Genomic DNA, 14,442 nt, shown 5'->3' on the forward strand with positions numbered 1-14,442 from the left:
GTCATTCTATATTAGAGATGTGGCGATTGCCACGGTCTCGTGGACTTGTGTATCTTTGATATCAGTTGATTTCCTGCAGGAACTCCCGCGGAGTCTCCTTCCGTTTTAGAAGTGGGCCTTCCATGCCCATAGCCACATGTTCGTAGAAACTACCCTAAGACTCCAATTGTTGCAAGTGTCTTTTTGTTCTTACGAAAATGAAAATGCTCAATTATGCATAAAACGCGTCTATTCCGGTTTTTGTCCAATGGGGTATCTCCGCAGACTTGTGCACTCATTCTTCCATCGTCATATCTGACATCATAATACACCCAGTAGCCCTCCACTCTCAAATCGATACATATTTCTGTCCGTGTTTATGATTTTACAATGAAATTTTTGTTTTCTCCGTCTTTTTTTGCTTGTCTTGTTTTCCCTTACTTTAATTTTAACTTATTTAACTCGGATTTCTTGTCTGCGTGTTTATAATGGGAGGTGGTCAGCCGCAAGAAATAAGCAGCATACACTAGTCCTATCAAGTGCACATTAAGACGATCATTCTATGACACAAAATTTATTAAGAATATTTGGAAAATATAAATAATGCAACAGTCCAGCTTTTATTACTCCCCTCCGACACCAGCCCCTCCCATTGAAATGACCGCCTTTCCAATACCCCCCTGCCCATCATACACAACTTGACAAGCTTTCCGTACGGCCTCGATATCATCAAACTTGACAACAGACCCCACAACAGGCCTCAATCTGCCATCCTCGATATATTCTGTCAACAAATCGAGATCCTTCCCATTCGGCTCCAACAGCAAATACTCATACTGAACACCATAGCGCCGCGCTTTCCGTCTCCGGTACGCATCCATCAAGTTCAACGGAATGCGAGCATAAATCGGCACGGTGGGTTTATGCGGCAGACGCAGTAAATCCCAGTTTTGCATCTCGTTGCCAGACGGAAGAGTGGCGATGGAGATGATGTAGCCGTCTGGTCGCATTAGCGGAAGAAATTCCATTGCCTGGCCCACTGTGTCGAAGATAAAGTCCACCGACTTGGCAGGGATGGTCGTGAGGGGGTTCGATTTTCTATAATCGATGACTAAATTTCGGTTGTAAGTATCGGATTCTTAGACTTGATGTCAATGCAAGACTTACTCTCATCAACGACTATCTCTCCTAACAATTCCGGCACTTTAGGGACTTTCGCGGTGGAAACGGTCGTGATGACCTTTCCGGCCTTGAAGACATTCTTGGCGAGTTGGCACGCATACGAGCCTGTTCCGCTCACTACTTGATTGTTAGATCAGAAACCGATAGCCAAAAGAAGTGACACATACACCCAGCCGGAATAAAGACTGTTTTGCCTTCCAGACCGCCAGCATATCTGCGGAGAGCTTGCAGAGCAGTGAGAGCGGCCAGGGGAATCGAAGCCGAATCTTCAAATGATAATGAAGACGGCTTGAGAGCCAGACATTCTTCTGGACATCTGGCATATTCACTCCACGATCCTACCATTCATCGAATTGGTTAGTGCTAAAATACCCATTGGGTGGGTCAATCAAAGACGAACCTCGACAAGACCCCGGAAGACGCGAATAAACATCATCGCCAACTTTACACCTCGTGACTTCAGAGCCAATTTCGGTGACTGTTCCGGCACAGTCGAATCCAATCGGAGACGGAAACCTATGATAGGTCAGTAAGGGAACGAAAACACATGAGCAAACTAGTACACACGTATCCGAAACGACCATTTTCATCGCTCCTCCTGCATACTTGACATCGATCGGATTAATGCTCCCAGCATGAACCTTGATAATGACATCCTTGGGACCCTGAAGTTCTGGTTTAGGGATCTCGAGCATCTGATACCCCGAAGGGGGCGAATAAGCCTGTATAGCGACCGACCGCATATTTGCAAAATGTTTGATCTTTAACGTTCTTGCCTATCAATACGAGTCCCGGCCAGAATATATACCATTCGAGCACCAGTCCTTAGGGCTGAAGAGATCACTGGAGGCAATTGTATAATTAATTGATTATCCAATGAACCCGTCGGAGCCGGGACAATCAGTCGGGCCGACTACCCTGGCTCGCCACACGGAGACTAATCCGAAAATGGTCGTCAGTCCATTTCTGGTGGCAGCCAGTGACCAAAACGGTAAGGCTTGCGAGAATGGTACGTGCTCAGAATTGTTTTTCACTTTTCTACCTTCAATTGAACTTTATTGTTCCTAATGTCAATGTGATTATGCTATTTTGGTTTTATGGGTTTAGTTAATATTCATTCGGACAAAAGGGATGCTTACTTGCTTTACTAATGGATTCGTAGTAACTAAAAATATATTTTTTCAAATGCCAGTCATGATTCTATGGGGTCCAGGTCGTATGAACACTATGTCGACACACGCGACTAGGAGTACAGCGCTTAAATTGATGAACACACCTCAGATCTCACAACACGGCATCATTAGCCTATTGATTAGCGCCAGCACATGTCTGTATGTTGGCGCTTAGAGCATGCTCGGTCGCAGCCTCGCCTGTCCCTCTTGCCCCCATGAATCAAGATTTGGAGAGGAGTCGATGCAAGCACCTCACAAAAACCATCCTTTGCTCCTTCCATGTCGCGAGAACTAACTCTGTGTGTTGATTGTCACTACACACTAAGAACGAAGGATGGGCAAGAGAAGAGCCTCATCCGAACCCCCCTCGTCAGACCCAGCTGGGAAACGGCCCCGGAGAGATACAAGAGCCTTACATGAAAACCCCACCAGACTATCGAATCAACTTGACTCCGAATCCACTTCCGAATCCGATAACATCACAGAAATATGCGCTGAAGAAATTACCGTCGCGATTTTCTGCGCGCTCCCGTACGAGGCTGTCGCTGTGAGATATAGCCTCGATGAAGAATACACATGCCATCCGAGATCCATAGGACCACCGAAATATGTCTACTCTTACGGTCGGATCAAACATCACAAGGTGGTAATCGCCCGACCGCATTATATGGGAACCGTACAGGCTGGTCATTGTGCTAGTGCAGTTCGGCAACAATTTGTTAATGTACAGTTTGCTCTCGCGGTGGGGACCGGGACCGCGGTTCCCAATACCTCATCGCGAGATATTCGTCTTGGAGACGTGGCAGTCGGCCTCCCGCGCGACAACCATCCCGGGATCATTCAATTCGATTTCGGGAAATATGAGCAAGGGGCATTCCGCCTGAAAGGTTGCCTTAACAAGCCCCCTGCAATTCTTATCAGCGCAGACGGATCATTAGAAGAGGACGAAGAAATGGGCAGTAGCCGACTTGGAAGGTTCTTGAGGCATATTACGCGGAATTCACAATATGGATGGCCTAAGATGTGCGACGTTCCTTTGGAGCAGCATTTGATTGGCATAGGGAAAGCAACTATTTGTCGCGAATCCGCGCCAACCTGTGATAAAGAGCTTCTCTTGGCCCAAGAATTCCGAATGCCTGTCGTACATCGCGGCCTGATTCTCTCAGGAAACGGGATAGTTAATAACATTCGAGACTCGGACATATTCCACCGAGGGTATAAAGATGCATTATGTTTCGAAACAGAAAGCGCAGGAATCATGGACGAACTTCCGTGTCTTGCTATCCGAGGAATCTGTAGTTATGCAGATACTCGCGGGCGAAGCGGATGGGAGCGACATGCGGCTGCGGCTGCGGCTGCTTACTGCAAGACTTTGCTCTACAAGGTTCCTGGGCAAACGAACGAAGATACAAAGGCATTGCCAAGGTTGAGTAAGACAGTCGATCAGCTCTCAAACCAAATAAAGTGAGATTTCCATACTCTTATATCGTCTCATTCCAGAAGCTCATAAAAGCAGGTTCGTCTACCAGAGGGTTCATGAGCTCGAACAGTGCTATAACAGAACTCATCCGAAAACAATGAAGGTGAGATCAGCTACCACGGCATAGTGGAAGACAAGAAAGAATATCATATAGATGGCAATGTTAGGTTGATAGAGGACAACGAAGCGACTCGCCAGTGCATCATTCATGGTCCCGACATATTTGTCGAATCAGGAGCAGAAGAAAGACCCCTTCACTTAGCAAGCAACCTCAAAAATGAGCAAGAAGTTCTATCTTAGAAGTTTCATAGTCTCCCTTGACTGCTACATCTCTACATGTGGAGACTTCAAATAGTTAAAGGCAATTTTCAACCTCTGCAAAATCTTGGTCTATAAACATAGTATATGATGCAAATCTGAAAAATCCCTATATACAAGCCACACCACAACCAGATCCTACATAGAAAGGCCAGTCTGTGTATGAAATACGGCACAGAAAATCCAGATCATAAATCATGAACATAACCAAAGAACATGACAACACCAGAACAAAACGTAAATCCAAATCTTACATGCCCGCTTGAAACAAACATAAAAATGACTGAAATCTACTTCCAGTACCGCACCTACCCAAAGAAAGAACACCTGGAAAAAAGCCCAAACAGTCCAGCTTATTCGAGGTATATAAAAAATCCCACATTTTGTCTATGTCGATGAACTTTTGCGTAGGAGGTTGCAGGGAAGCGTCTAGGTAGCGTTGTTGGCGCAGGTCCAGCTGGCTTTGGAGGAGCTATCGTGGATCGCCTTGCCGGATACGTAGAGACCGAGACCGCACTGTTGCTTGTTAGTTTCCTGCTGAATGGGTTGATGGATAGAGGGCGTGGAACATACGATTGCACAGGCAATACCCAGAATAACCAGGTTAACGCAGGTAAGGAATATTTTGTTAGGAGAGGAGAACCATTGGCCCTTGTTCATGTACAGCCAGAAGATGGCGGGGAGACCGTCTGTTGTAGGTGATTAGTGTCATAGTCACATGATAGATAAGAATGATACTTACAACTGAACCAACTGCCGAAAAGAGAGCTGATAAGACTCAGCAACTGGTTGAAGACAGGAATAGACTCGGCGATGACCCAGGCAACAACCCACACGCCGAGCGCGATACCGACCCAGCTTCCGATGGCGAGGAAGCTGTTCTGGTGCATGTGAACCGTGCCACGGAAGATGCGGACGTAGATGTATTTACAAGCGACGTGACCGAAGACGACACCAGCAATAATGACCTGATTAGGATTAGCTATGAACTGACAAGTAATAGTTGATCAACATACAGTCGGAATGGCCAGACCATAGGCGACCTTCTTCATCAGGGGGCCGGCGGAGGAGAGAGCAGGAGAGGCAACGTCGGGGCCGGCGTAGCAGTAGATGACCATGGCGGTGACGACGTACATGCAGGTATCCAGAACCTGAAGCATGGCGAGCGACTTGGGGAAATCACGAGGGTCGCTCATCTCCGAGATGAAACCGAAAAATGCCACGTGAGCGACTGTCTAGGTTAGCGAATGAGCTTATAGATTCGGTTTGAAGAGTCGTACTGTAGGCAAAAACAATGTTGGTCACGGCCAAGAAGGCCTCGTTGAAGGAGACCTTGGTAGTGATATCGTTCCGGACGTCATCTGGGGCTTGAACACCGATGGAAACCATCGTGACAATGGTAGCAATCAGGATAGAAATGCAGGCTGTAACGATGTTAGTTGCAAATTGGGAACCATGCCAGATATATGGGGGTCCTACAGGCAAGCGACATCCAGTACACCTTGCCCACCGTGCGCGGAAGGGCACCGATGAAGCTGACCACCAAGCCCACGACTCCGAAAACAATGCTGCAAGTCCCGTGGTTCGTGATAGTGTTGAACAATACGGTGAAAGTGAGGATGTGACTCGACATGAGGAAGATCAAGAACAAAAGCTGGCCAATGCCGAAGATCTCCCGTCCGATAGGGCCGAGAAGCAGTTCACCTGCGTCTCCCATGCTGTGAATTTGGGGGTATCGCAGCTTGAACTGGCCAATGACATAGCCTGTATACCATGAGATGCCCGACATGCCGAGGAGAATGATAAGCGCTCTGCAGAGTGTCAATCAGCATGTAACTTCATTACGTAAGTACTGTGGGCACTCACGGGACAATTCCCAAGGTTGCGACTGCGGAGGGGAGAGACAGAATCCCCAGAGAAATATTCTCAGCAATCATGACTAGAATCAAACGGTTAGACAGCATGTCCGGGTCAGTGAAAAAAGACGAGGTTCTTACGCATTCCGCAGTGCCTATAAAATTGTCAAATCGCGGCTCGGCATCGAAGTAAAAAAAAAAACACACGGCGGGGATGGATGCTTACCACCATTTCATAACCCGGTACTGGACCTCTCCGCATTCCTCGTTGCCAAAGGGGTCATTGTCCGGGGGAGATTCGTTAGCTTTCTTCTCCAAATCCGTCGGGTCGTTGTAGACGTTGGGCTCATGGTGAATGGCCGTAGCGTCGAGTTCTTGGGGTGGGCTCATTGCGGGGAGAGCGGAAGAAAAAGAAAGTCAAATCAAAAATCAAAAACCAATTAGCTGAGAAATCGAGAGAAGATCGGAGCGTGAAGTCGTGAGGGAGTCAAAGGCAGGGATATAAGTGTCCGGCCGCGAGTGAAGATGGTTGACCGCGCGCAACTTGGAGGAGGAGCGAAGGCTAAATACTCCTAGTGATTTTTCCCATTTCTCCGTAGGGTTTTTTAGGTTTTGGCTGGTCCCGCGTAGTGGCAATGCCGCCGGCTGACTCAGCCCCGCCCCAGTCGCCCACAACTTATCGCAACCCTATCATTCATTACACATTCCATCTGCTAACGTCGCCTGCCCCCGTCCTGAGGATCCGTCTGCATTAGACCCGACTTTGTTCGCGTTTACCTTTTCCAGATCGTAGTCTTGGTCCGACGCTCCTTTCTGCCCTTTCACGGTCGTACGATCACCGTTGCAGTGCAGCTCCAGGTTGCAAAGACCCCCAACCGGGTGCGCATGTTCCTTGCCCCCGGATGACGTTTAAAGGAACATCTCCAGGTGGGATGGCCAGTGAGGTGTTTTCATAACGTACGTGGAATTTTATCGGTGGATTCGAAACCGTGGAGGGAGCAAATCCCCGCATGGCTCCTGTGGGTAATATTTTCTGGGGAAGGAAACAATCCCTCTTCGGGTACTGGCGGGCCCGACAGGGCCACGCCCACGCTCAGTAGTACTGCCAATTTCTCTAGTTCGGTGAGCAAGGGGTTATTCTCAATCTACCCTTTTCAGTATAGTTATATTGTATGCGGCCTCAGTGTATGGAGTATCTCGGCCTGCCCGATTACTGGGGTTTCGGTTACATGTGTTCGGAGGCGATACATCGTAGACGGTTCATCCCTTGCATTGTGTGGAATTTTGCAGTGATACTGAGCCGGACTTCGCGGCTCTCGGCAAAGGAGCCTAACGCCGAAGGAGATACGAAGGCAATCATCATTCAGCATCATCCATGATCGGTAATCCAGAATTGAGACGCGAGAATTGATGTACCGCAGGTCAGAAACAGAAGGCGGTGCTCCCGTACCGGTTCCAGGCCCACCAGGAGCCGGCGACCGGCCCGGGTCCGGTTGCTGCTCAACCATCGCCGGTGGAGCCTCCCCTCGCCGTGAATAATAGATATCTGCCCGTTTGGCCGGCCTCTTTCGTCGGTGAGAGCCACATCCGAAGCGAGCCGGACATGTCGCTACTGGAAATGTCACCCTGTCTTTTTCCTAAGAAACATCCTTTTTTCCGCTGCCCTGTCGTGGCTCTGCGCGAGACAGAATCGGCCTTCGCAAAACCCCCTCGGGAGCTACCCTTGCGCAGAGTAATTAAGCCGCGATGATTCTGCATCATACTGGCCAATCGTTTCCAAGCGTAGGCCGGCCATGATAACCCTATTACCAAAAGAGAACCGGAAATGGAGTCCTCGGTCTCAGTCCGCGTGGAGCCTGGGCCGGTCAGAGTGGAGGCCTCAGGTACCTCTGCGCATGCACGTGACCCTCTCCGCCAAACTTCTCCTTCAGGACAGCGAAGATGTCACGCATCTTTGCAGTGGTTCGAGGATAATTCCCAGATAACGCGAAGTGTGTTGTGTTCGACGTCCGAAGAATGAGGTCGTGTCGCACGCAGCGACCGTCAGAAGCTTGACGCGGACTAGCCTGACTAGGAGCGATCATACCCGATCAGGCAATATTTACGCGGGTGAGGCGCCTCGCTGCAGACTTGGCAACTTCGCCGATGCTAACGCTGACCACGGCATAACAAAATCTGTCTCTATCAGACATGCATTATGCATAGTAGGTAGTACTCCGTACTGGCACGGAGGATATGTATTATGTATGGAGTATCCTGCACGCTCACCTTATCTCTCGAACCCTTAAGATTTGGCCTCTTGGCCCTTCGTAACTCCACATGGCTCAGATTCCTCTAGATCCTCTTTGGGAATAGCCCAGGCTTGGCAGATCTGGTGTTGGATGAACTGCCCCTTGCGGTGTACAGCTCGGCACGAGTCATAAAAACTCATGATTCTGTCAAATCACAAATGTCAACTGAAGCAGTCTCAAAATAACGTTTGCTTCAATTAACTATGAGCCAGCACTTTAAAAACTACGGAGTACGTTGTTGCTCGAATTGCTCAATAAAGCTCGAATATTCTTACATTCGAAATCAACCGTAGCACATGGCGAGAATCAAAACAATCAAACACCTTACCAAGTCGCAATCCTCTCACCTATCAACCTATTCTCGCCAACAAGCGCCAACTCCCGACGGTCAATTTCCAATTACCAAACTCAGTCAAACAGACATACCCGGTCGAATGGCAGTCTTGGCTCCCAGCTCTGGATAACGGCTGGGAGTTAAAATGCTCTTGGCGCTAGACAGAAAAATTCTAGAAATCTGTCTAAGCGGCCGGTCCCACTACGAATCTAACTAGAGCGAAGAAAAATTTGTTTAGCGAGGTTGACAGGTCCAAAATTGAGCGCTTATCAGATGAAACCTTGGGTCTCGGAGCGAACGGTCTTCTGCATTCTAGATCGGAGTCAGACCTACGTTGTACTTGTTTGATGGGTTGGATCACTTTTGTGCTACGTTTGAATTATGCTATATTATGTAAACATTTGCATAATTTCGCTCGGCCGTTGGATTCCCCAGAAACTAAAGTGCAAGAGGATAAGGAGTAGTAATCTTAACACATATTGAGCTTTCGTACTCAGCGTTCTAGCGAAAGCATAGGCAAGTAAACAATGAACGGGACGGTTGTACATCAATAGATAGGAATAGTCCCTTTGCAGAGACTTGCTTACCTACCCTGCCCCGATTAAGTAGTACAAATTGCGCATCTCACTATTCATCTTTCTATTTTTCTATTCCGTCTTTCACCGCTACTGTCCCTATATAGTTTTTCTTAAAGATGCGAGAGATTTATCAGACCTTAGTATTCGATTCCCGTTCATCCCGCCTCACCACAAACGTGTATGCGTTTGGATGCCTGAGGCAAGCCGCCAAGCATTTCGCCACTTACTTGTCCTTCCTTCGGCACCTTTTAGATAGACAACACCGTGGAAGATCTCGCTTCTTCCTACATCAATCAGTCAATTCAGCATATATCAGAGTATCCTTCCGTTCATTCATTTCATCATCTCTAACCACTTCGGTGCAAGCCCCCGGCTGCAGAACTTCTATAAAACGTATTTGGAGCTTCATTCACAACTATATAAACTTACATTGCCATGAAATCAGCCGAAATCTTGCAACGGTTGGAGCTACGTAGATGATGACCACATAACCAGCTCGACATAGAATGATCTGATCATAAAGTTAATTATAGAAGAATGAAAGAGCATCCTCCAAGTGTTTTATGATTTCGAAAAAGCCCAATATTTGGTAGATTGGATCTGAGTGTGGCCCTAGGCGTCCAAGCTTTGACCATAAATACTTGTTTACATTGCGACTGAATGGGGGTAAAAGGGGGATAATAAAAGACAAAGAAAAGCCTCTGAGCAAGCAGGACTTATCATTGTTCGCCAGTAGCAGCCCTATCTCTATTCTGCTACAATCACAGGCTATAGAAACTGTTCCCACGACCTTATTCGCGTTCATATATGTATAGCATGGCTTGAGCTCTCAGTACACCGTCATATCAAGCTTGCTTGGGGAAAAACGCAATAGATCTATTAGAGCCTCTGGCCTTGAGAAAGAAATCTGGCACTGCCGTAAGGTGGTTCTTTGTGGAGGGAACAAATTGGTTATGTATGAGATTGCGAACGAAACCATTAATCTGTTCAGAACGCGCTCTATAAAAGATAGCAGGTTTTGTTGAAGCCAGTGTCCCATTAGTCAACGGAGCAAGATTATTAAATGACTATTCCCCAATGGCATATTAAGCACCATTGGATTTGCCCTCAACTATGGGAGCCACGTCTTTGAGCACGTTGAGATTTTTCTTTGCACAGAAATTGCTTTGTTGGAATTGTCGAAAAAGTCTTGAAGAGAGACCCAGTGACAAGCATGGAGCTTGAGAGAGCCGATGATGCTTAATAGCATCCAAATTTGCTGGTTCTGCCGATGATAAACGATGGTTTGTGTCAAGCGTCATTCTCTCCGTAGTGGACAGTGGCAAGTAGTTCCTCGGTTATCATAGGCCTCTTGGTTCCATATTGCAGGCAAACTAGCCGTAGGAAGACATTGAATAGATTAAGGAGAATTCTTCGTAATATAGGATGTTGGGTTTGGACTTCCTAGGAAAAGGGGATGCATGAGGATAAGTGATGTATTGCAGGGGATATCTACTCTCGCGCTAAGCTCTGTCGGTTAAAATATCGCGCTAGAATTTACGCTTAAGAGAGCTACAAACGCTTGTGTCAAGGTGGGTAGAGCATATTAAGCAATTGAAATGGTTTAGTGCCGTAATTTTGGCTTTTGCATTGGAGTCCAGTTTCATTAAGGAGCCTGGCGTTGAATTTGCGCCGAACAGAATAGGGAGTATCGTGTATTGGTCATTTGACTAGTTAGTCTTACATGGAAAATAATTAAGTTAAGAATCATTGTATGATGATCATGGCTAGGGGTCACTAGCTAATAGTATTTGATTAAATGTGTAGGCTTTCTTCTTCCAGACAGTACCAAGAAAGAACCAAATACTGCTGCACAGTTGTAAACCTTGAAGTCGACGGGTCAACGAGAACCTTCGCGCACTTATTTTTCACTTCTGCATGGTTAAATTGTGCTTCGATCCACCGGATGTAATGTGCCTGCGAAGCCTGACATGCACCATCATGATCGAGACCTGGGTAAAGCAATAGCTCCGCCGCCAAATCTGGATGGTTGGTGCAGGTTTGGTTAAAAGACCTCTCAGATAATACCATAGGGGTGAGCACATCCAGATCACCCTGAACAACGAGCATAGGCGCAGCTAGCTCCTGGGCTCCAGCACCGCTGTATCGCTAGCTCCAATCCACCACGGTCGGATGGTCAACCCAGATCGAGTTTTTGATTACTTGGCTGTAGGTCAAATCCGAAAGAAACGTCGACCCTGTGCGCAGGCATCCCTGGTCGGCAAGGGCAATGCGGCCGATCACGGTCTCGCTAAGGTAGTCTCCGATTCTGATAATTGGAAACAACCGCGCCAAGGACTGAAGCATATAGAGCGTGACAGTGTTTCTGCGACTGTTTTTCATTTCCCTCCGTGCAGGAGTGTTGTACTATTTAAAAAGAGACAGCGGGTTCACGGCCGGTGCTATCGAGACCGCCCCGATGAATCTACCTGTCGGGTCGGTCTTCTCGCGTTCGTTAGTCCGCCAGGCGGATAGGCCGAGATGCAAGACTAATATGATAGCTCTCGTAGGCGGAAAGGAGATTCGATCAGATTCACTGATAATTCTTGGTCACCATGATGTAGGGATGAACTGTGTCACAATGGATGGTTGATTATCTTGGTTTTCAAGACTGATTCTGATGGACCTAAATAATAATATCTATGTCTCATTTGTCGAATTAATTAAATGAAGTTGAATTCCAGTCTGTTCACCTAACTCGCTGAGCTGGCTCGTCAACACTGGGCACTAGCCAATGGGCTCATCCACCGGGGTACTTATTACCAGATAAATGTGACGAAGTTGCGGCGTGTGGACCTTCCAATCCTTCAGCCACAAGTGAAGCACGTCTAGAATAGTCGAATGAGTCCACTCCCATACAGGCGAATATTGTGCAGTCTCAAGTCGTCGGTAAGCACCAGTGACTCAATGTTGCTTGGGATCACATCGTGCAATCGCTTTGTTGTGTCTGGAACGAAGCCCACCAGCAGCGGCCACGGAATTTCAAGTCTCCTAAGCATCTCAAATTTGACCATTTGATGCAAGGAACCAACAATATTCACGGCAGGATAAGAGAAAGCGACACCACAACGAGATGCATGGGCTGAGACGGTCAATTCCATCAGCGTATCTCTAACATGCGATATCGCAGCGGTAAATCGGTCAAGATCAAGGACTTCTGTAAGAAACGATCTCTAGTCGCCGGTTTAGATGTCCCAATGCCAGCGAAGAGTCTCGAGATTCTTGGTGACAGCGAGTAGCTCACCAAGATATACTCCCTGATCACAGGTTAGGTCAAGAGACTTGAAGTTTGATGGGACAGGTGGATGCGCCGCAGGCCACGTGAATGAAACGGGATTCTCAATCGAGGCTGAAATCTTTTGCAGACTTGGTAGGTAGAAGAACGGCAAGATGTCTGCTGCATTCATTACTGTTTCATCTGGTTCTCTGTCTGCGCGGTCTGCAAGGAGGAAATATACATCTCGAAGATGCTGGAAGTCGGGAAGCTGATAATTTACATGTTCGCAGATGGCTGACCGCAGAAGCATGCCAAGAAGTGCACTTTGTCGAGTAAAGTTATCCAGATATAGGTACCTCAGATTAGGAACTTGCGTCAACAGGAAAGCAACAAAGGCATCTACTGTGCCTTGGCGCAATTCATGTATCCACAAGTCGCCGTAGGGGACACCGGTACCCTGAATGAATGTAATTGATTTGTTCAGTTCAATATCAGGAATAGTGAGTTTAGAGGTTGTACTTCTAATAGTCTGTAGTGAAAGGCATGGCTATCTAGATGGACATTTCTGTCATAAGAATACGAAATTCAACGGGGGATAGTGACTGGAACACCAAGTGCAAGATCTCCGTCGGGCAGGTATTCAAACCAGATGCCGCTCGATGTTCATCACATACCGATTCCATTTCTGGCGACTGAGTCGATGCTTGTTCGTCGCGCTTTCGTGGGTATGCCTATGTATGCGAAAAGAACAGTGGACTGATATGTAAAAGCTGTTGATAAGATGCAACGTGTGCGTGTTCTTTAGAGGTGGATCGTAGGGTCCCTATATAGGCCCTGCATACAGGAGGTCTCCGCTACAATCAGCGGTTAGCTACATACAATATTGTAAGCAAGCGGAGGTGCTTGAGCAGCCTCTCAACAAAAGCTACTTCGTAAAAAAGAGCCAAAGGCGTGGAATGTATTTTCAAGAATGAAGAAAGCTTAGCAACAAGCGGAAAGCGATGTAAAGGGTATTGCTGTTCTCTCCTGTAGAGGTACTGGGACCAAATGGGCAACATGGTGAAGGGCCCATCGATCGGACTTTTCTACAATGAAATGAGATATAGCCCTCTGTTCTATTCCCACTGGCGACAAAAGTAGTCAAATATACCTACCACGTTGCTTTCATTTCTCAAACCTTTCCCCCCTGGACCTACCTGGTCTTCTGCTTTTCGCTGTTTCCCTCTCTCTGTCGTCTTCGAACGGAAAACCCACGATATTTACTGCTCACGCGGACTTTCAGGTTTTCACCCTCGTTTTCAAGAGCTGGAACGGAGTGACGATTGGGTAAAATAATATTTGCCCTAGCTAGGGACTTGTAGAAGTTGAGAGCAAAAACGAAAAATTAATGGACGACAGCTGCAGGATTCGAACCTGCGCACTCGAGAGTACGCGCTGGCTATGAACAGAAATGTTAAATAGCAGGCGCGCGCCTTAACCACTCGGCCAAACTGTCCACTTGCTATTGATAGCTTGGAAGAAAGATTTAATACTAGACTGCGTTTTTGAAATCATCATGGAGGAAACTTGAAATTCAAGTCTGTCTAGATATCAAATTTCCATGTTTCTGTGGGCTGTAGGCGGTATAGGAAGGTGTCCGAGGTTGCAAGCTGCCAAGAAATTTGCCAGTGTCCTCGCCCCCCATAACCATCTCACGTGGACAATTAATACGAAGGACTCTTTCTTTCCTGTACAGCAACACTTGATCATTTTAGTAGCCTAGCTTGATGAAACTCCGTATATGCTTTTTTCTATCGATATAATATGGGATAGGCCTGAGAATTATACCATGATTAGGGCTATTGACGGTGCTGATTGATGATATGGGAAAACAGTGCCGACATCGTATCGTTAACAGCTCTAATTATGATCACTGATTAGTACATCCAAGAGGGTAGATAGGCTGTCACGAAAAGGGCCACAGTTGATCTAATGTCAGCAACTTCCCCAAGCCCCT

At 47.2% G+C, this 14,442-nt stretch overlaps 4 protein-coding genes across 4 annotated transcripts; 1 reads left to right on the forward strand and 3 right to left on the reverse strand.

Annotated features, from left to right (window-relative positions):
- Positions 1-602: 602 nt before the first annotated feature.
- KD926_001799 (NADP-dependent oxidoreductase) lies at positions 603-1,904 on the reverse strand (the record flags this gene model as incomplete). The annotated part of the gene is made up of 5 exons (XM_053093727.1): positions 603-1,090; positions 1,147-1,278; positions 1,329-1,499; positions 1,562-1,677; positions 1,729-1,904. The coding sequence occupies 5 exons, from the start codon at positions 1,902-1,904 to the stop codon at positions 603-605; spliced, it is 1,083 nt and encodes a 360-aa protein (XP_052951437.1).
- A 763-nt stretch (positions 1,905-2,667) lies between these two features.
- KD926_001800 (purine and uridine phosphorylase) lies at positions 2,668-3,801 on the forward strand (the record flags this gene model as incomplete). The annotated part of the gene is made up of 1 exon (XM_053093728.1): positions 2,668-3,801. The coding sequence occupies one exon, from the start codon at positions 2,668-2,670 to the stop codon at positions 3,799-3,801; it is 1,134 nt and encodes a 377-aa protein (XP_052951438.1).
- A 759-nt stretch (positions 3,802-4,560) lies between these two features.
- On the reverse strand, positions 4,561-6,377 carry KD926_001801 (putative amino acid transporter; the record flags this gene model as incomplete). Its single annotated transcript, XM_053093729.1, has 9 exons — positions 4,561-4,647; positions 4,705-4,820; positions 4,874-5,099; positions 5,148-5,362; positions 5,412-5,555; positions 5,611-5,942; positions 5,998-6,070; positions 6,129-6,142; positions 6,214-6,377. 9 exons carry the CDS (start codon positions 6,375-6,377, stop codon positions 4,561-4,563), a joined length of 1,371 nt encoding a protein of 456 aa, XP_052951439.1.
- A 5,680-nt stretch (positions 6,378-12,057) lies between these two features.
- KD926_001802 (uncharacterized protein) lies at positions 12,058-13,129 on the reverse strand (the record flags this gene model as incomplete). The annotated part of the gene is made up of 3 exons (XM_053093731.1): positions 12,058-12,386; positions 12,474-12,903; positions 13,121-13,129. 3 exons carry the CDS (start codon positions 13,127-13,129, stop codon positions 12,058-12,060), a joined length of 768 nt encoding a protein of 255 aa, XP_052951440.1.
- Between the last annotated feature and the right edge of the window lie 1,313 nt (positions 13,130-14,442).

Source organism: Aspergillus affinis, assembly GCF_023601865.1.
Source record: "Aspergillus affinis strain CMG 70 chromosome Unknown NODE_137_length_90870_cov_88_068056, whole genome shotgun sequence".
Lineage (NCBI taxonomy): Eukaryota > Fungi > Ascomycota > Eurotiomycetes > Eurotiales > Aspergillaceae > Aspergillus > Aspergillus affinis.